The 22,447-nt window shown below is 36.6% G+C and overlaps 1 protein-coding gene across 3 annotated transcripts in view; it reads right to left on the bottom strand.

Moving 5' to 3' along the window:
* UGT1A1 (UDP glucuronosyltransferase family 1 member A1) overlaps window positions 1-15,082 on the bottom strand; it is a 39,860-nt gene extending 24,778 nt beyond the window's left edge. The window contains exons 1-4 of one of the 3 annotated variants that reach the window (XM_034426211.3): window positions 12,707-15,082; window positions 11,769-11,900; window positions 7,871-7,958; window positions 4,418-4,637 (exon numbers count right to left, since the gene is read on the bottom strand). In XM_034426211.3, coding sequence (XP_034282102.2) covers window positions 4,418-4,637; window positions 7,871-7,958; window positions 11,769-11,900; window positions 12,707-13,615 — 1,349 coding nt within the window. In that variant the 5' untranslated portion in view covers window positions 13,616-15,082. The remainder of the gene's footprint in view (window positions 1-4,417; window positions 4,638-7,870; window positions 7,959-11,768; window positions 11,901-12,706) is intronic. The other 2 variants (XM_034426213.2, XM_034426212.3) reach the window with 2 other exon arrangements.
* Between the last annotated feature and the right edge of the window lie 7,365 nt (window positions 15,083-22,447).

Raw genomic sequence — 22,447 nt, 5'->3', positions numbered from 1 at the left:
GAAGAGGAGCTTTCCCATAACATCATACTGGATGTTGATTGGACTCTCAGTGCTGGACCATGAGGGGATGGATTTGAGATGATTTTCAATGTGTAATTTTTGCACATTTTGAATGAGATCTTGCCTTGTTTCGCTACTATCATTTCAAACTTAGTAAAAGTACCTCTTCTCTAATTCATTGGATTTGGGGGTTTTCTTTTTTGAGTTTTGAATGGAGGCAGGCCTGACCGTCCTCCAAGGTGGCATACATAAGTGGTGGGTGAAGGGATTTGCTTCTCCTGCCAATGAAGTGCTGATTTTGCTGACAATTTGGCAGCCGGCTCCCTTGATCAAATGGGAGCAGCTAGGAATGATGCAAAACAGCTCTCGGACAACCATGGACACTCCTAGGAAGAGGAATCCTGGAGGTTGCAATTCCTTTTTTTAAAAAAAATAATCTTTATTTACATTTCAGTTAAAAAGAAAAGACAACACAACATAAAGTGACACACAAAAAACAATACAACAATAAACATATGTACTTCCATATAGTACCTTAATGAACAAATATTCGGTACTATAACTCTAAATTATATTCCGGAGAAGACAGAACAGCTTATATACCTTAATACATCAATTAGGTCTATCCGACCTCACTTATCCTATATAATATAAATTTCTCATTAAATACCATTCCTCATCTAATGTGGATTATAGTTTCCTCTTTTCTAACCATTTATAGAATTTGTCCCAAGCTAAACCTACTTGTGTTTGCTCTCTATCCTGTAATTTTTTAGTTAGCATATCTGCTTCCGCACATTCTAATTTTTTTTTTTATAATAGCCTCCTCTGTTGGGATATTTTGATTTTTCCAGAGTTGAGCATACATCAGTCTCGCCGCTGTAATGATATGTAGTGCCAAATAGCATAAGTCCCTTTTTATATTTTCCAGTTTAGCACCGAGCAGGCCAATCGATTTTTAACATTAAGATCTCATTGAGCCATTTTTTAATTTTCCCCCAAAATATCACTGCTTTCGGACACGTCCACCACTGGTGGTAATAGGTGCCATGTTCCCATCCACATTTCCAACAATCCGCCGACTGCCCAGAGAACATTTTAGCTAGTCTATCGGGAGGCAGGTGCCACCTGTATATCATTTTATAGATATTTTCTTTATTGGCCGTGGATACTACTAATTTCATATTATCCCACCAAATCTCTTGCCATTTATCTAAGTGTATTGGATACCCAAAATTTTTCCCCCAAGCGATCATGGAATCTTTGACTATTTCCTCACCTATCTCTATTTTCATGAGCAGTTTATAAGTTTTTGAAATCATGCCTTTTTCTTGGCCCATCAAGATTTTATCTAACTCTTGTAGGTCGCCATCAATACCTCTTCCATCTCTATCCTTTTGGTATTTAGACTGAATCTGCAGGTAACTCCACCAATCCATTTGCACTCCTTGAGAGGTTAATTCCTGTTTAGACTTTAATCTCCCTTGTACGTTCAACAAGTCTTTATATGTTAATTTTTTAGCCACGTTGTAAAGATTGGGATATGTCACTGCTTCTAAAGGTGTTAACCAACAAGGCGTTTTAAAGTAATATTTTTTACTGACTTTTTCCCAATTTCGGATTAAGATCTTTCTTATATAATGTCGGATAAACCATTTACTCTGTGGGTAAACCTACGGCCATACTACCCTGAAAGCGCCCGATCCCGTCTGATCTCGGAAGCTAAGCAGGGTCAGGTCTGGTTAGTAATTGGATGGGAGAGGTTGCAATTCCTAGTAGCAGCAATTGGAGAGTTCAGTATCCATCTTTCCTCTCAGCTGTTCGGATTTTTAAGCATGGCTTAACCTTGGCTTTTAACTGCACATTTTAAGCTTGTTTCTTTTAATTTGATTCTTATTTTTAAAAGTTAATTGACTGGTTGCAGGCTGATTTACTCTAACCTCATGATGTATTTTAATGTCAACTTTTTTTCTTTTCTTCACTGTATATTTTTTGGGCTGTGAGCTACTTTCACTTTCTCTATGGAAGTTGAAGGCAACTTGTTGAATAGTGAAACTAACCAGATTGGATTTGCATCTATATCAGAGCCTTGATGGAGCAGTGGACTAAAGCGCTATTAAGTAGCACTTAGCTGTCAGCTGCCTGCAATTACTGCGAGTTCAAATCTTGGGCCTGGTGGCTCAGCAGACTGATAGCATTGTGATTAACACCAGCTGTCTGCAATTACTGTAAGTTCGAATCTCATCAGGCTCAAGGTTGACTCAGCCTTCCATCCTTTCTAAGGTAGGTAAATTGAGGACCCAGTTTGTGGGGGCAATAAGCTGACTTTGTATAAATATACAAAAGTATGAAGGCTATTGCTTAATGCATTGTAAGCCACCCTGAGTCTCCGGAGAAGGGCGGCATATAAATCAAATTTTTTTAAATTTTTAAAAAAATTTAAAAAAAAAATCTTACCAGGCTCAAGGTTGACTCAGCCTTCCATCCTTCCGAGATAGGTAAAATGAGGACCCAGATTGTGGGGGGAAATAAACTGACTTTGTATAAAAATGAACACCGCTTAGGGGGGCCCAAAAGCCCTACTAAGCAGGTATATACAAAAATATGAAGGCTATTCCTTAACGCACTGTAAGCTGCCCTGAGTCTCCGGAGAAGGGCAGCATATAAATCGAACCAATAAATAAATACATAAATAAATATATCAGATTTCACTACACGGTTTAACTCTTACAAAGCTGGATTTTTAAAAAAGTTTTGATGGAACTTTTTCCTTTTTTTCTTACCACCTTCATTGTGAGAAATATTGTTTTAATGTTTTGTGTGACCATTTTGTTACAGTACATTTAACTGTTTTGTCTTTGAAAGGAATTGTTTTCATTGGCTGTGTAAACTCAAATACAGAAAAGAGTGCTCTATATTAAAAATGCAAACAATACATCAGCTTAAAGATAAAGCCCGATGGGTTGCCTTTAGAAAAAAATGCTTTTTAATCTACAAGCTCAAATTGAAAACTCTGGTAAAAAGCTTGATAAAATTACCAAGTTTTCCAATCAATTGAAGAGGATACCCAGTTGCAAACAATTCTAGCCAAACCAGAGTTACAATTGGACCGACTATATTTGAAGAGGTAGCAATTTGGCTGGAAAATAGAAGGCCCATAGCAGAAATTTGAAAGTTTTAGGGAAAAGAAAAAACAAAGAAAAAACAAAGGCAAAATACTAATATAGTTATAATCTCAACTTTTTATATTACCAATTAGTGCAAGCCAATTCTATAACTTATACAATTATTATATCTTCAAACTCTAAATTTCATATTTTTCTATATTGAGCATAAAAACCAGAAACAATATCCCAATAAAAAATACTACCAGGTAAAATCTCTTTGTTTAAAACAATTTACATCGCAATCTCAAACAAATCCATTTTTTCTTTTTTTTTCTTTGCTGTGGAAAGTTATACTCAGTATATTTCTATTTACACTTATTAATCTTTGTAGACTATGATCATTTATATTAAAAAAAGTTCACTGTACTCTTTCAAATTCTTTAACCTTAAAGAGAAACTTTAAAAAAAATCATTTTAAAAGGCTAAACTTTTCTTTAAAAAAATTCTAAAGTCAATAAATTCTAATACATTTAAAAAAATGTTAACGTATCGTGTTTCCCCGGGGATAAGACCCAACCAGAAAATAAGCCCTAGCATGATTTGTTAGAATGTGCCTACCCCAAAAATAAGCCTTAGTTAAGAGCGCCAGCTCTGGGGGTAGGGGGTAGGTGTGGCCAGCACAGGAGGTGGTGCGTGTGCGGGGGCCATGGCGTGGCACCCCCGCCCCACTCCCTGTCTCACCTGATCTGTTTGGTGGTAGTGCTGCACAACTTCATCAACAAGATTGCCAACAGAGATATCGAGAAGAAGGAGGGGCAGGAGAAGGAGAAGGAGGAGAATAAGAAGGAGAAGAAAGATGACAAGGAAAAGGAGAAAGAAAAAAGCGAGGCCAGCAAAGAAGAGAAGAAGGAGAAGAAGTACCATAGTAACCAGGTTTTCTATTTGTAAAATAAAAGCATTAGATTGCACCAGGCTGCTCTGGCTGAAAGTTCTTCCCTGTCGCTGGCTTGGGAGGGACCAAGAGTTAGATGAGTTCATGGCTGCCTGAAATGTGCTTGAAGCGGCTGCTGGACACGGAGTGGGCGGCCCCATTCCTCTGCCTCCGCTTGTTGTCGGTGCTGCCCACAGTGATCCCAGTTGCTGCAAGCGAGCGGTGAGTGGATTGAAAGCGAAAAGCGGGACTCACCCGTCATCCTTTGCACTGCGGAAGGTGGCAAAACATACAGAGGGCTCTTCTCTCAGCTAAGTAATCTGTATCTGCAAGTGGGAATGTCTATGAGAAACCCTACCACATCTCTTCTATTACTTACCTTTTATCATAAATAACAGTCCTCAGTGCGTTTGACAAGTCCTTTGATGTCATTTTAACTGCATCCAGCTTTACTCCTGCTCCTCGAGACTCTATCCGCACTGCGTTGTCTGCTTGATCTCCAAAAAGTGGTATTAATACCATTGGTACACCATGGCAAATCCCCTCATAGATCCCATGGGAGCCCGCATGTGTGATAAAAGCTCTGGTTTTTGAATGAGCTGTTCAAGATGAGAAGGTGGAAAAAGACAAGCATGCTTATTTTTCTGCTAGCTATAAAGCTAGGTAATCATATATGATGAATTTGCATTGTTATAAATAGAGCCATATAAATCAAAGAGTAATTGTTAAAATATTAATATGCGATTAACAACTATTGAAGAATTATGAGAGGAAACTTCTTTCCTCTTCATAATCCCCAACAGTGGATATTGTGGTATAGCTATAGACTGTCAGTTCATATATATGTGTCCTTTGTCTGGTGGGATATCTCCAGAGCAGAATATAAATGCCCTCTATCTATCACTATCCCTGTTTATTTCAGATCTCAACTCTCCTCAAGGGTAGAAAGCAATCTTTCGATCACAATCTCTATTTCTTGTATTACAGCATAAAAAGAATAACCCAGGCTGTTTTTGCGTAATTAATTTAGGGATCTACATGAATGAACAGAAGAGTTTTAAACCTTGGAACTTCTTGAAAAAAATCTAGCATAGCCTATCAAAACCTATGCATTTTTAAATGAATTTTTAACAATCACTGAAAATAAAAGAAAAATAATAATGAAATGCCAAACTACAGACACCACCTACCCATTCATCCATTCTTTTTCCCTGAAAAAGCATTGAGAAGAAATACTAATTATTGTACCCAGGAACAGGCATTTTATGCTAGGTCAGCGGTTCTCAACCTGGGGGTCGCGACCCCTTTGGGGGTCGAACAGCCATTTCACAGGGGTCGCCAAAGCCCTCTCTCGCCCCCCCCACGCCTTCACTCACCCTCACTCTCTGCTCTGTTGGATCGCCGGCCATTCGCTTATCCCGCCCACTCCCAATCTATTGCTGCCTCCTGAGTCCCAGCTGATGGCTAGAGGGAAAAAAACTGTTTAAATTCTTGCCGTGGGGCTTCAAAGGGCCGCCCTATAGCCAGTGGTGGGATTCTGCCAGTTCCGTCCCGCCCCTTGCCCTGCCCCTCCGCACCTCTATTTATTGCCAATAAATAGTGGTGGGCGAGGGGCGGGCGAGCCAGCAATTTAACAAATGGTTCGGTGTTTTTTTGTAATTTTATTGGCCCCCGGAGCTTCAGCATAGGCTAATTAGCCCTTGATTAGATCGGCTCCCGACTCTCAGCTGATTTGCTCTCAGCTGTTTTGCTCAGGGCTCTGCTGCTTGCTCGCTTGCTGGAGCAGATTTTTTTCCCCTAGCTATGCTGAAAAACGAAACTGAAAGTAAAGCAGGCTGTTGGCTTTGCTGTTGCTGCAACATTGGAAAATTAGGCAGGCAGATTTCTTTTTTTTCCTCACCAAAAAAGGTAGGTGCAAACAATGGGAAATTTAGGGAAAAAGAGGAGAGTTCAAGATTTTAAAACACAAAAGAAAAAAACCTCTATTTAACTAGGAAATTGTAATAATTCAGATACTATTAATTGTATATTGTGTTGAAAGCAGAAATGGTTAAGTTGTGGTTTGGAGGAATATATGGGGGAAATTATTTGGTTTATTATTATTGGTAAATATAATTAATTTTATTTGTAAGAAATTGGATTGCATGGAAATAATTGGAATATTCATGTTCATATTGATTAATATAGAAAAAAGGTAGTTATATAACTAATTGATTTATATTAAAATGTTGAATTTATATTAAACAACTGTAATATTACATAATTAATCAATGTGAGGATGGATATAAAAATAGATGACAATGGGAAGGGGTATAATATAGAAGAGAAGAGAAAAATTGAATTTGATTAAGATTAGAGATGAGGATGAAGGGTAATATTGGTTTTTTACAAAAATAGATGAGGAATAATGGCAAATATGGTATGGCATAAAGGAAATATAGCAAAAAGGAATATGGCAAAAAGGAAATATAGAAATTGTAAATTTAATTGAAATGACTAAACACTGTTTAAATTTGTGAACCGGCCAAATACTCTATTCAAAGAAAATACATTGTATGTTTGTATGTGTGTTTCTAATTATTGTTATTTATTCATATTTGTTCTCTTTTATTCTTTAAAGTTTAACGTTTTATTTTGTGGCTGTTCACCGCCCTGAGTCCTTCGGGAGTAGGGCGGTATAGAAATCCAATAATAAATAAATAAATAAATAAATTCATTCTTTTTCTTAATATCTTTATATTTGTTTGGGGTTGGCTTTCTTCCCTTTCATCTTTTTTATTGTACAGCAATCTTTCTCCTCAAACCTACCACCTCTCTCTTTTCTTTCCTTCTTACTTTCTCTTCCTCCCCCTCTTCTTCTCCTCTCTACTTCCTCTTCCTTTCTCCTTCTCCTCCTCTCTTCCTCCCTCTCTTACCCTCACTCCTACTCTAATTTCCCTTCCCTTCCTTCATCCCTCTCTATTGCTGTATCCTTTTATGCATATGGACTACTCAGAGGGCTGAAGAAGTTATTTCTGACTGGTCCTCGCACTTTTGACCAGTCCTCGAACTTACGACTGTCCTCACATTTTACGTTTTTGCCCTATCTTGTCACCATGGTGAAGAGAAGCAGTTGTGAAATGGGTGACACGGTTGTTAAGAATGCTACAATGGGATTAAATGATGACCAGTCATAAGTGCGAAGACCGATCAAAAGTGCGAGGACCTGTTAGAAATCACTTTTTTCAGCCCTCTGAGTAGTCCTATACACATAGCCATGGCCACTTGGTCACATGACCAGCTAGCCACACCCACCCAGTCACATGACCTCCAAGCCACGCCCACAAAATAAGCCACGCCCACAGAACCGGTAGTAAAAAATTTTAGAACCCACCCCTGGTTGGGGGTCACCACAACATGAGGAACTGTATTAAAGGGTCGCGGCATTAGGAAGGTTGAGAACCACTGTGCTAGGTGGAAGGTGAACTCTCCAAATCATCTGAGGAAAACAGTGTTCACAGGAAAAAATGGGTCATTTGATCAGTTTTTGCTCTGATTATATTTGTATCCTTGCAGGAGCAACATGATAAACAGCCAGATTAGGTCTGATTCAACACTTTCCTTAGGTTTTAAAAGATAATATTGGTACAATGTTTCATGAGGAATGATTTCGCTTTTCCCAAAAAGATTTTGGGAATAGATACATCCAAGTTTGCATTACTTCATAGCATTTGGTATTAGCTGATGTAGGGTAATACATATTAAGTTACTCATATTTAGCACCATAACAGATTGGAAGCAGAGTCAAACCTTCATTAAAAACAAGGCCCCTTAATTTCTGACCCAAACATACCAAGTAGATCATTCTGTGGAAGCCAATTAAACAGCTTTGTATTGTTGGCAAGATTGATTGGAGCTTCACCGGTATATCTCCACAACACCTTCATAGATTAAAATATATAGCAAGTGATAAAGATAGATAGATAGATAGATAGATAGATAGATAATTCATATTTATATAAATCTGAACTAGTTAATTTATTAACATTTTAATCTACAAGAAAGATACTCAAAACAAGTACCATTTTAATAGATATTGTCAACTGAAATACTCATAATGACTTCAGTTGACAAGCATACATTTAGAACAGCAGAATATATATAAACTGAAATGGGTTTTATACTAATCCAATCTACGCTGTACTTCAGTCTTCCATGACTCTTTGAGGGGAAAGAGCCACAGTGAAAAATTAAAAACCCATGTAGACAAGAAATATTGGAAATGTCAAACGGCTGTTCCATTGCTTGCAGAGTGGCAGAAGCACTTCCTTTAAATTTACAACTGTTTAAAAAATGTTGGGCAGCAACTTCTAAGGAATAAATAGTGAACTGAAGATGGCTCTGCCATAAATAGAGCTGATAACCACAACAGAACTAGTGAATAATCAATGAGTAGACTGGCCATCTCTGGCAGGTTTTGAATTCCAGGAAAGGAAGGATTGGCCATCATGCTCAAACCATGGTCAGTGCCATAGAAAGGATATTAGGTTTACATACTTCCTTTTCTAATCACTTTCAGAAATTGGTTGTTACTGTAACTGCTTTTCAGCTATTAAGAACCTTTGGATCAACAAGTTACAGCACCAGATAAGCTTCCTTCATATTTCTATTTAAGAAGTTTTAAATACAAGTACAAGAACTTAATTTTTTAAAATGAACAGCAGAAGGATTATTAGAATCTTGATTTTGGAAAATTAAAAATGGACTAAGGCTTCAGATGGATTTGAAATAAATTTTTGAAATAAATTATAAAAATCCTTCCTGTGGTAAAATGCTTTTGAATTTTTTTCTTAAAAATCATGAATAGCATGTGACTTTGAAGGTTGAACACTATAGGAAACTAGAAGGGACTAAAGATTACAATTAAAAGAGAAGAACATTTACATTTTGCTTACTAATACAGAATGGAATGAAATATTTTAACATTGGGCATACTGAAGGATATTTGGAATAATGGACCCAGAAATTAAACACTATAGATACTGTTTAAAAGATGTTATAGGAGAGGAACAAGTTTTGCCAGCAACACTTAGACTAAGGTGACCAGACGTCCCGCTTTTGGCGGGACAGTCCCGATTTTTAGCAATTTGTCCCGCGTCCCGCAGCGTTTTAAAAAAGTCCCGATTTTTCATTCTGCCTCCTGAGTCCTGGCTGCCTCCTGAGTCCCAGATGATGGCTAGAGGAAAAAAAACTGTTTAAACTCTTGCCGCGGAGCTTCAAAGGGCCGACCTACAGCTGATCAGTGTTAAAAGAAAACAAATGAGTGCAAAAATAGAAAAAACAGCCTGCAAAAATAGAAAAAACAGCCCCCTACAGCTTCCGCATAGGTTAATTGGCTGCAAAGAGTTCCTGGAACAGATTTTTTTCCCCTTAGCTATGCTGAAAAAGCGAAAGCGAAAGTAAAGCTGCAACGTGACAAAATGAGGCAGAGAGAGATTTCTTTTTCTTTTTCTTTTTCCTCACCAAAAAAGGTAGGTACAAAACTGCAAACAATGGGAAATGTAGGGCAAAAGAGGAGAGAGAATTTTAAAACACAAAAGAAAAAAACCTCTATTTAACTAGGGAATTGTAATAATTGAGATACTATTAATAATTGTATATTGTGTTGAAAGCAGAAATGGTTAAGTTGTGGTTTGGAGGAATATATGGGGGAAATTATTTGGTTTATTATTATTGGTAAATATAATTAATTGATTTGTAAGAAATTGGATTGCATGGAAATAATTTGAATATTCATGTTCATATTGATTAATATACAAAAAAGATAGTTATCTAACTTAACGATTTATATTAAAATGTTGAATTTGTATTAAACAACTGTATTACATAATTACATAATTAACCAATGTGAGGATGGATATAAAAATAGATGACAATGGGAAAGGGTATAATATAGAATAGAAGGGAAAATTGAATTTGATTAAGATTAGAGATGAGGATGAAGGGTAATATTGGTTTTTTAAAAAAATAGATGAGGAATAAATATGGCAAAAAGGAAATATAGAAATTGTAAATTTAATTGAAATGACTAAACACTGTTTAAATTTGTGAACCAGCCAAATATTCTGTTCAAAGAAAATACATTGTATGTTTGTATGTGTGTTTCTAATTATTGCTATTTATCTATATTTGTTCTCTTTTATTCTTTAAAGTTTAACAATTCATTCTTTATCTTAATATCTTTATATTTGCTTGGGGTTGGCTTTCTTCCCTTTCATCTTTTTTATTGTACAGCAATCTTTCTCCTCAAACCTACCACCTCTCTCTTTTCTTTCCTTCTTACTTTCTCTTCCCTCCACCCTCTTTTTCTCCTCCCTACTTCCTCTTCCTTTCTCCTTCTCCTCCTCTCTTCCTCCCTCTCTTACCCTCACTCCTACTCTAATTTCCCTTCCTTCATCCCTCTCTATTGCTGTATCCTTTAATGCATATGGACTACTCAGAGGGCTGAAAAAGTTATTTTTGACTGGTCCTCGCACGTTTGACCAGTCCTCAAACTTACGACTGTCCTCACATTTTACGTTTTTTGCCCTATCTTATCACCATGGTGAAGAGAAGCAGTTGTGAAATGAGTGACATGGTTGTTAAGAATGCTGCACGGGCATAAATGTGAGGATGGTCATAAGTGTGAGGACCAGTCAAAAGTGTGAGGACCTGTCAGAAATGACTTTTTTCAGCCCTCTGGTTAGTCCTTTTGTGACTGGTCCTCGCACTTTTGACCAGTCCTCAAACTTACGACTGTCCTCACATTTTATGTTTTTTGCCCTATCTTATCACCATGGTGAAGAGAAGCAGTTGTGAAATGAGTGACATGGTTGTTAAGAATGCTGCACGGGCATAAATGTGAGGATGGTCATAAGTGTGAGGACCAGTCAAAAGTGCGAGGACCTGTCAGAAATGACTTTTTTCAGCCCTCTGAGTAGTCCCTATACACATAGCCATGGCCACCTGGTCACATGACCAGCTAGCCACGCCCACCAGTCACATGACCTCCAAGCCACACCCACAAAATAAGCCACGCCCACAATGGTGTCCCTCTTTACCAATGTTAAAATCTGGTCACCTTAACTTAGACTGATCTTAACATGGATTTAAAAATAATAGGCTACAAAATGATGTGGAAAAAGATACAATGCTGGACAGAGAAAAGAAAAAATCAAGAGAGTAATCAGAATAATTTTCTTATATTGGATTTACAAAAGAAGCTTGTTAAAGCTTTGAGGAATTTTTTGAGAAGGAATAAAGAAAATAGGAAAAGAAATCAAGTTTTAGAACATTATTTGAAGAGGACTAAATATTAAGATTGTTAAAAGTAAAGAAGAAGGAATATGAAATTTATTTGATCAATGTTTAAAAAGTATGTTATTTCTGGTAACCCTTAATGGATTTTTGTTGATCAAGACTGAAATGACAAGGTTTTAAGGCACTGTTTGTAAGTAACTAGGATATGGATAAGCAAATACTGTACGGTATGGAAAGAAGAGATAATTTGTTGTATTTTAAAGGTTTTAATATTTTACTTCACACTTGTTGTGATGAAGGGGGAAGTAATTTCTGTCAAGAAATTTCTGCCCAGTAATATTTATCCAGACTTTCTTTTCCTTAAATTTCATCCCATTATCCTTGTTTCTCACTTGGTTTAACAGAGAATATATCTTCATATACACAATAAATTTTAGATTTGCTTTTCTTACTGTCTGTGGTATTGTTCCCAATCCTTCAGCAATTTCCATGGCTTTTTTCATTTGAATTTCAGAAAGCATTGATCCCAGAGAAAACACCACAACTCCATCTTCACCAGATTTCTCCAATATGCTTTCAAACTCCTATCAAAATAAAATTTCAAAGATAAGTTATTTGAAAGTTTGAATAGAATCTCCCATCTTAATAGATGACTAAACAAAAACATTTCACTTGCAAATAATTTAGCAAAGAGTGAAACACAATAATTCAATTGAAAGGTAAAAATTTAAAAAATTACAATAACTTATTTGGGTTATAAATCACAACACACCAAGTTATAATTTATAATAACCAAATTATGTTTCAGTCTAGTCAATGTTCAAGTGCCAAATAGTCATCTTGAATTCATTAAAATACATTATTTTCTATACCAACTACATAATTTAATATTATAAAAGGCTAATATTTAAAATCTATAGTTGACATTTTAATAATCCATGTTGCCAGCATCAGTTGGCTTAACTATATTTTACAGTTCAGAAACATACTGTATATTTCTAGATATAATTTTTGTCTGATTTTCCCAATTATTGGAAAGAGCCTTTTCCAGAATTCTTAAGCAGCTAATCATTAGTAATCTAGTCCTTAATTCCCCAAACATTTCACATATCTATTTGTCTTCCATTCACTTATTTTTTTTTTTTTGCTTCTGAACAAAGCTGCATAAATTAAATGAATATGATTTTAAAAGTATTTATTAGAATAATATTGCTTTTGTAAGTAAAGCATGCTTAACCAGGCCAGTTTACACAATTTTCATACTCTTTCATTCTCTGGCAAATAGCACTTGATAGTTTAGCATTGACTGTCCCAATTTTGTCAAAATATTTCAATCCTAATTTAACACTTTGAAAAATATATATGACTATAAAAAAATAAAAAAACCAACCTGTGTTAATGGATTCTCCTTTGCACAGTTTATACCCCCAATGAAAATCATATTTGGCATGATAGGCCTTGGATATTCAAATACAAAGTCATAGCGAAGAAGCCAAATGGAAGCTTGGCTATATAGCTCTAGTACTGTCATATCTCGATGCAGGAATTCCTTGATCAAAATTTCAAATGGTGAGTAAACAAAGTAACACACCATGAACTGAAATGAGCCAAATAAAAAATTATTTACTCGTTGATTAAATGTCATATGATCAGTACTGCCTGTATAGAATTTGGGGATATAGGAAAGTGGGTTTGGACACTTAGTCGCCTCAGAATCTAAACCACATGGAATTCCACGTAAGAAGAAAAGAGAAGGGATGGATAAATATTCAGCCACAATTTGACCACATGGAGACACTGGATCCATAACTACAACACTGAATTTGTTATCTTGAAGGTAAGTAATCAAATCTTTGTTGTACAAAAGCTGTTTACAGTTATTTAAGTAAAACATTGTAATATTCCTTATTCTTCCAAATGTCTCAGTAATTCTTGCCAGGAAAGGCTGATGTACAAAAATCTTATAACCCAATTTCTGAAGTTCTGTTTTCAAATATTCCGTTGAATAGGGCACAGCAAATGTTTTCACTATGTAATGATCAGATGGTTTCATCAGCAAATTAACATCAGGAACCACAGCTACTACTTGATGTCCTCTGTGCTGAAGGCGTTCCATAACTGGTTGAATACTGAGCCAGTGACTGCCATCCATAGGTATTACCAACACCTTCCCTCCATATGAAAGTCTCCAGAAAAAAAAGGTAAGTAAAAACCATATAGATTGCTGGCAAATATAATGAAGCATAGAATTATTCTTGTCAATTATGTTGAATTTTAATCCAAAGGTGAAAGAACCCATTGTTCTTTACATGAACATATCAAACAAAGCTTACTTGAGCCTTCAGCTTTTTCTTTTCTGTAAATATTTAATTTCTTCTGCAAGGAGAAGTGTAATGGAACTTTAAAACCTGGTCAAAGGTTGATTCAGTAATGAAACCTTAAGAAATTTGCAAAATAACTGACTTGCTGGAAATGCAGCAATACATTTTGAAATAAAGTTCTGAAGGAGCTGGCAGAACTATTGTACCATATCTTTCAAAAATCCTGGAACACTGGGGAATTACCTAGTGACTGGAAAACAGCAGATGTGGTTCCCATCTTCAAAAAAGGAGAAAAAAACAGACCCAGGAAACTACAGACCAATCAGTTTTACATCAATACCTGGGAAGATACTGCAAAATATAATTAAAAAACAGATGTGCGAACATCGAGAAACAAATAAAGTTATAAATAAAAGCCAGCATGAGTTTGTTAAAAAGAGATCATGCCAAACCAATCTTATTTCATTCTTTGACAAAGTGACCAAATTAGTAGACCAGCAAAATGCTGTGGACATAAACTTCAGCAAGGCATTTGACAAAGTAGACCGCAACCTACTTGTTGGTAAGCTAGGAAAATGTGGGATAGACAGCATCACCATCTGATGAATTTGTAACTGGATGACAACATACTCAATGAGTAGTCCTTAATGATACTACATCTATATGGATGTAAATAAGCAGAAGGGTTATTTATAATTATATTTATTTATAATAAACAGAAGTTCTGTTTTAGGCCCAGTACACTTCAATATCTTCATAAATGACTTAGATGAGGGAATAGAAGGGGAAACTCATCAAATTTGCAGATGACACTAAGTGTTCTGTCCCCGTCTCACACACGCACACAAACAGACAGCCGGGGGTTAAATAAACTGGCAGACAACCAATTCTTCCGATAAGAAGCTTGGCAGCAACCCAGTAGTTGCTTGCCAAGAACTTTACTCACAAACAAAATACACAGAGTCAAGAATTGTCCAGTTCGTAAAATAAATCCAAGGCCGATAATGTTGTTTCCAAAGATGCAATGTGACTCGATAGTAGTTAGTTTTGTCCGTCACAGAGTCTGAATGGCCACCTCACCCCCTTTTATACCCTGTGGGGTGTGGTCCAGTGACTCAGCTTAATCTCTGGCACGCCTTTTCTTCTGTTGCGCGCGCTTATCTCTGCGACGCTGCCGAGGATCCAGCCAAGACTCATTTCCCTCATCACTGTCCACCTGTGGCTGCGTGGACGTGCTTGGCCCCGGCCCTATCTCTTGCCCTTCGGCAGACACCGAAGGCATTGCCAGAGAGGAGGGTCCTGGAGAGGGAGGCCTTGCCAACTCCTCTCCTTCACTCTCGGAGTCCTCTCCTGCCGATGACACAGGCTCAGGTAACGGAGCCACAACACTAAGCTGGTAGGAATAGCCAACACCCCAGAAGACAAGCTGAAAAAGATCTTGACAGACTTGAACAATGGGCCCTATCCAAAAAAATGAAATTTAGTGTGGAAAAAAGTAAGGTTTTACATGGATTAAAATTACACGCAAGAAAAACCAAAGGTACAAGTACAGATTAGGCAAAACCTGGCTCAAAAACAGTAACTGTGAGAGGGACCTTGGAGTCCTAGTGGATGATAACTTAAATAAACCAGCAGTGTGTGGCAGCAGCTAAAAAAGCTATCTTTGGTTGTATAAACAGGCATAGAATCAAAATCATGTGAAGCTTTAGTAAATAAAAATATTTATAAAGCCTTAGTAAAGCCACACATATTGCATCTAATTTTGATCACCACATTATGAAAAGGATTAGAGGGGACACAATGGCAGTATTCCAGTATTTGCGAAGTTGCCACAAAGAGGAGGGGATAAATTATTTTTCAAAGCACCCGGCAGGACGAGAAACAATGGATGGAACCTAATCAAGGAGAGAAGAAATCCGGTGGCACCGCAGGCATCGGCAGCAGCTCCTTTGGGGGCGGTAACCCCCAGCAAAATTCAGCTGTTCTAGCGGCTCGGAACTTTCCCCTCAGGAGAAGAGAGGAAGGCGAGCAGACAGGTGTGGGTAGAGCTCCCCAGGACCCCCAAGATTAATCCTGGGGCGCAGAGGGTGAGAGCTCCCCAAGCACCTGAAGAAGCTCCGGATCAGAGACGTGTCTGTTTTTTTAACAGAACAAGGTGCCGCGACCACCCCTGCGAACTAAATGATCTTACAGCTATTGGTTTTAAAGCAGGCAGAGCAAGACAGGAGAAATCACAACTGCAAGTATTAAACTTTAACTCTAATAAATTACTACTTCCTTCGGAGCTTGAGATGGGAGAAAGCTTAAAAAAGATGGCGCTGAGTTGCTTAAGGGCATGAAATCAAAAGTTAAAAGAGAAAGTGCTTGTTAACGCTCATTAACGCTCGTTAACGCTGTCAGTACCTCTTAAAAGACTTTGTTGGGGAATTTTGAGGATTGGAAACTAAAGAATACAATATCGACTTATCAATAAGCCATAATAATTATTAAGGACTGAGATTAAGAAGATTCTGCTTCTTCTTCTGCTTCTGCTTGGTTCTGCTGAGTGGTTGGTGGGAAAGTGTTGGAGATGGCTGCGAAGCAAATAAAAACTGTTGTGACTAAAAGTGCGGGGACTTCTCCAGCTCAAACATCAAAAATGTAGTCTTTGTTAGCCCCACCAGATACACAAACATTGACACTAGAAGTTCTTCAGGGAGCTTTAAAGAAATTGTCTACTGAATTGTCTAATGATTTGGAAGAAAAAATCACACTCCGTTTTGAGGAAAAAATTAAAGAGTGTCTGAGGAATTACTTGAAATTAAAGAAACAATTCAAACCCAGAATGGTGCAATAAGAGAAGATATTGTGGAAGCATTTAAGGGACTGGTGGGTCATGTTACATCATTGGAAGAAAGGGTGGATGAAATTGATCAGTTTAATTTGAATGTGGAAGCTAAATTGGGAGAGGCTCAAAACAAGATGGAAAAGGCAGAAGCAGAACTTATAATGCCACAATACAGAGCGATGGCATGGGCAGTGAGGGTCAGAGGCTTGAAAGAAAATAACCAGGAAAATCTCAGAGAAATCTTTGCAGAAGCCCTTGCTCAGTTTACTGGAGAGTCTAAAGCAGAGTGTGACTAGCAGATAGACAAAATTTATCGTGTTAATTGGATTGCCAGACAGAGAAAATTACCAAGAGATATTGTGATTTACTTTGTCATAAGGAGAACAAGAAATGGAATTTTACAAGTCTCTTATAAGAAGAAACTTCAAGTGGCAGGACAGGAGGTTTCAGTAATGAAGGAGATTCCCCCCAAAATGTTGAGATCTCGAAAGGACTATGCATTCTTAATTGATGAACTTAGAAGGCGTCAGTTACAGTACAGATGGGAAGCTCCAGCCAGATTAGTGGTGAATTATTTGGGTGAGAGACATCGTCTCAACTCAGTTTGGAAAGCAAGAGATTTTTACACTACCATACTAAAGGCTGGAAACCTACCATCTCCAGATGCCAGAAGAAGGAAAGAACCAGGAGAGGTCAGAAAGGGGGAAAAGGAAATTATGCAGGCACAAGTTCAAGGAGGTGTTTTGACTACTCAACAAGAACTATTGCAACTCTCAGAGGATGTTCAACTCCTGGATTTATTTGAAAAAACGGAAGACCCCAAGGATCAAAGACAAACTCGAGCAGCAACCAAACGCAAAGAACAAGAACTAAAGAAGCAACAAAGCCAGATAACAGCCCAAGAAATTGTAACTACAAATATGGAAGCTGTGGGAGGAGCTAGACCGAAGAGGAAATTCCAGGAGGACTTCCAGTCGATGCTCCATAAGCTTTCAGGGGCCAAGGATGGCAAATAAATTTTTGACCTGGAATGTTAATGGCCTAAACTCACCACAAAAGAGAAAGAAAATATTTCACTATTTGAAACAGTTTAAAAATGATGTAATCTGCTTGCAAGAAACACATATTAGAATAAGTGATCAGAAATACCTAATAAATGCTAGATTGGGCAAACACTTTGTTGCATCAGCTCCTGAGAAAAAAAATGGTATAGTTATATACCTAAGAACAGATCTAATGGCTAAATTAATTGAAGCAGATCCACAAGGAAGATATATAATGATTGAACTATTAATAGAAGGGAAGAAAATACTTTTACTGGAAGTATATGCACCTAATCAGCAACAAGAGAAATTTTATAAACTTTTGCATAAAAAATTAATACAAATGGATTACAAATCATGCATAATGATGGGCGATTGGAATGGTGTATTGGACACCAAAAAAGACAAAAAGACTCTTTTGCCAAATGTTCAAACACGGGCTAAATTGCCTAAATCTTTTTTTGACATGATGGATGATATGGACTTGAGAGATATGAAATTTTGAAGAACAGGATTTTACTTTTTTTTCTGATAGGCACCAATCTCTTTCTAGAATTGATTTTATACTAATTACAAATGATTTTCTTTCCAGGGTAAAAAAGACGAAGATATGTCCAAGAACCTTAACAGACCATAATCCGGTGTGGATGGAACTAGAGTCTGGGGAGGGGTCCAGGAGATCTTGGAGACTGAATGAAAACTTGTTTCGATATGAGGCAAATGTGATAGAATGTAAAAAGTTAATGAAATAATTTTTTGTTTTAAATATGTATAAGGGTACACCTGTGGAAATGGTATGGGATGCAAGTAAAGCATATATGAGAAGAGTTTTAATAAATTTGAATAATTCCTATAGACATAGACAGGGGAAAAAATGGAGGGAATTGGAAGAGGAAATAAAAAAGAAAGAACAGGCGTTAGTGGATAAACCAGATGACAAGAATATAAAAGAAGCCATTACAATATTGCGAGGACAGTTTAATATGTTGATGTCAGATCAAGTTGCAACGAACTTGCAATATGCTAAACATAATACTTTTTGTAACGCAAATAAACCAGGCAGGTGGTTAGCATATATGGAAAAAACAAAAATCTCGTACAATAGAAAAAATAGAGTATAAAGATAAAGAGGTATATCAACAGAATATGATTAAGAAAGCATTTTTAGATTTTTATACGAGGTTATATGCTGGTGATAATATACAAGGTAATGATATAGAGAGATATTTGCAGAAGGAAAATATTCTTGCAATTACTGATGAACAAAGAGAAAGATTGAATGTATTAATAACCACTGAGGAAATTCTTTTGGCAATTAAACAGTTAAAAAGTGGAAAGGCTCCTGGTACAGATGGTTTGACAGCAGTGTACTATAAAAAATTTCAATTAGAAATGGTAGAACCTTTTTTTTAAACAAAAGTTTTTATTTTTTTTATATTCAAACAACCAAACACTACACAATCAATTATCATACTTCATTTTATCCCCACCCAAACCCCCCTCCCCCATTCCCCCCCCGACTTCCCAGAGCAAAAACAGGATATAGCATTTAACAAACATAAGCTAAAATATGCTAACTATTACAGAATTCAAATCTCTCTCACGCTTCTTAACTCCCCTTTTAAAACTTATACTTCAACCTTCCTTTTATAAATTCTCTTATCACATTTCACATTTATAAAAAAAAGAGAAAAAAAAACCAAAACCATAATCTTATTTTAAACATTTTAAAATCTCTTAATACATTAGCAGAACGTTCTCTAAAATATAAGTTTCAAAACTTTCAAAAAGCTATCCATTAAATTTTAAGTTATCCACCTTTAAACTTCAATACTTTAAAACTACAATAAAATTCAGAAAGTTATCCAACTTTAATTAAATCTTTTAACATCATGAGACAATCTCCAAAATATGACCAGTCTTTCTTTCTTTCTATATTTTTTCCAGTCCTTCTTCAATAATACTTTCTTCTTCAGCATTGCTCCTCCCCCTGCTTTTATTTTCAAAAAATTTTTGGTTTGAAATTGTAGTTGATGTGTCTTTGGAATTCGTTCTCTTCTTGGGGTTGTTTCCTTTAATTTGAAGCCCCCATTTCGACTCTTCCTGCATTTGTAGTCCATCAATTCGTTCCTTATATATTGATTCTGTCTGTAGAGCCAAAACTTGTCAAAATATTTATCAACCTGCAGTAAAGAGTCTTCTTGCTGTTTCTCAGTTAATTGAATGGAAGCCTCTTCCAGAACCTGTGTTTTTGGTATAATAACCTCTATTTTAGCCCCAACAATGTCTCTTTTATCCTCCAAAGGCACATTGTCCTGATTAATTTCTTCCTCTTTTCCAGCCACCAAGTCATTATTATTCCCCAATTTAAAATCTTGAATAGTTCTTTTAATTATCTGTCTTATCTCAGCAGTAAAAGATTTTAAAAAGTCTTTTAAGTCCTTCGCAGTCACTACTTGTAAGTTTGCTGACTCATATAATCCATCTTTAATTTCAGCCATTTTTCAATTGTCTCTTTATGTTTGTATTAATTCAGCTATCAGGTCATTAACTCCAATTATTTCCACGCAAATTAAGGATGTAAATTAGTTAAAATCAATACCACAGTCTTTTCCATTCCACTTCCACTTTAAATCTTTTTCTTGAATAACCCGATAGCTTTAACAATGTTACTGATGTTAACAAGGACTTTCACTTATAAGTTTCATTTTCACACCCTAAGGCGCCATCTTTCCCTTTTTAAACGGAGTTAACATACAATACTTGCATTTTTAGTCTCCTGAATTAACTCTGCCAGCATCCAAAATCCAAAATCCAAATTCTTTATAATCTTTCTAGTTGCATTGCTGGTGTGGTCGCAACGCTTCGGTCTGCTTATTTTTAAGCAGACTCGTCCCGGCTCCGGAGCTCTGAAGGGCTTTCAGGGAGCTCTCACCCTGCAAACCCCAGGCTTAAAAAAAAAAAGCCTGGGGGTCTAGGGGAGCTCTACCCAGACCCTTCTGCTCTTCTCTCCCCCTTTTCCCTGGGGGAGAGTTTTTAAGCCACTAGACAGCTGATTTTCGCTGTTCTAGCGGCTATATGGAGTCACGGGGCTGGAGCTCCTAAAAGGAGCTCTGTCAGCATTTCGCGGAGCCACCAGAAATGATAACTTAAGGAGTTATTTGTTAAAATACAACAGGGAGGAGAAGTGCCACCATCCTGGAGAACAGCTTTTATTTCCCTGATCCCGAAAGAAGATCAAGATCATAGTCAACCCAAAAATTACAGACCCATATCATTGCTTAATAGCAAATAGACTAATGTCAATTATGCAACAAGTGATTCATAAAGATCAAACTGGATTTATACAAGGGAGACAAATGAAAAGCAATGTAAGACAAATAGTTAATATACTGGAGTATTTGGGAAAGAACAACCAAGTCCCTGCAGTGCTTATGTTTTTGGATGCAGAGAAAGCGTTTGATCGATTGAATTGGCAGTTTTTAGTGAAAGTAGCACAAAAGATGCAGTTGGGAGAGCACTTCATACAATCTATTAAGGCAATATATCAGAAACAGACAGCACAAATAATAGTTAATGGTAGTCTCACATAAATGTTTCAAATTGAGAAAGGAACAAGACAGGGATGTCCCTTGTCTCCTCTACTGTTTATTCTAACTTTGGAAGTATTGCTGAACAAAATACGGGACTCGGATAATATACAGGGTATCAAGATCAGGCAACATGATTATAGATTACGAGCATTTGCAGATGATTTGGTTGTAACTTTAACCCAACCAGTAAGTTTAGTTACAGGTTTGATGGAGATAATTAGGCAATATGGTCAAGTGTCAGGGTTTAAAATAAATATAGGGAAAACAAAGATGATAGCTAAGAATATGAATACAAATCAAGAAGAAGAAATGGAAAGAGTAACAGGATGCGAGATAGTGAAAAAGGTTAAGTACTTAGGAATTGTTATTACGTCAAATGGGAAGTTATACAAGCATAATTATGAATTGTTATGGCATAAAATACAGACAGAGATGGATAAATGGAAAAAATTACAACTGTCTGTTGGGAAGAATAGCAGTAGTTAAAATGAATGTTCTGCCCAAGTTTCTATTTCTTTTTCAAATGATACCAATACTTAAAAAGGATGAAAATTTGGAGGAATGGCAGAGAGGCATTAACAACGTTGTTTGGGTAGGGAAGAGACTGAGAGTTAAATTAAAAATAATGCAGGATACACGTGAAAGAGGAGGTTTGAAATTGCCCAATCTAAAATTGTACTATGAAGCAGCTGTTTTGTCAGCAATTAGTGATTGGATTAATTTAACAGATGAAAGAATACTGAAAATTGAAGGGTATGATTTGCTATATGGTTGGCATGCCTACTTAGTTTATGAGAAGAAAGTGGATAGGATTTTTAAAAGTCATATATTAAGGAATGCCCTCCTGCGTGTTTGGAAAAAATACCAATATAAATTGAATGGCAAGATACCCATGTGGGTAGTACCCAGACATGCGATAGAAAATATAAGTATAGAACAAAGACAGGATGTAATTACTTATAAAGAACTTCTGTTTACAGAAAGAAATGTACTACAGTTAAAGCCTCTGAATGTACGAAGAGAGGAAAGGGCAATTCAAACCTGGTTTCAGTATGTACAGCTGCAGAATAGATGGAAAAAAGATCAGAGAATTGGTATTACACAAAGTGAAGAAAATTTGATGAAACAAATTAGGGACCAGAGTAGAATGCACATAAAAAGGTTGTATAATATTTTGATAGAAATAGACTCGGAGACAGAGTTAGTTAAAGATTGTATGATAAAATGGGCACAAAATTTTGAGGAACCAATAATGATGGAAACATGGGAAAGGATCTGGGTAAGAAATGTAAAATTTACACAAGCTCAAAACTTGAGAGAAAATTTTTATAAAATGTTTTATAGATG

Source organism: Pantherophis guttatus, chromosome 1, assembly GCF_059756535.1.
Source record: "Pantherophis guttatus breed Tessera chromosome 1, ASM5975653v1, whole genome shotgun sequence".
In the NCBI taxonomy this organism is placed as follows: domain Eukaryota; kingdom Metazoa; phylum Chordata; class Lepidosauria; order Squamata; family Colubridae; genus Pantherophis; species Pantherophis guttatus.
Note: the sequence above shows the minus strand (reverse complement) of the source record. Positions and strands in the feature narration are given on the sequence as shown.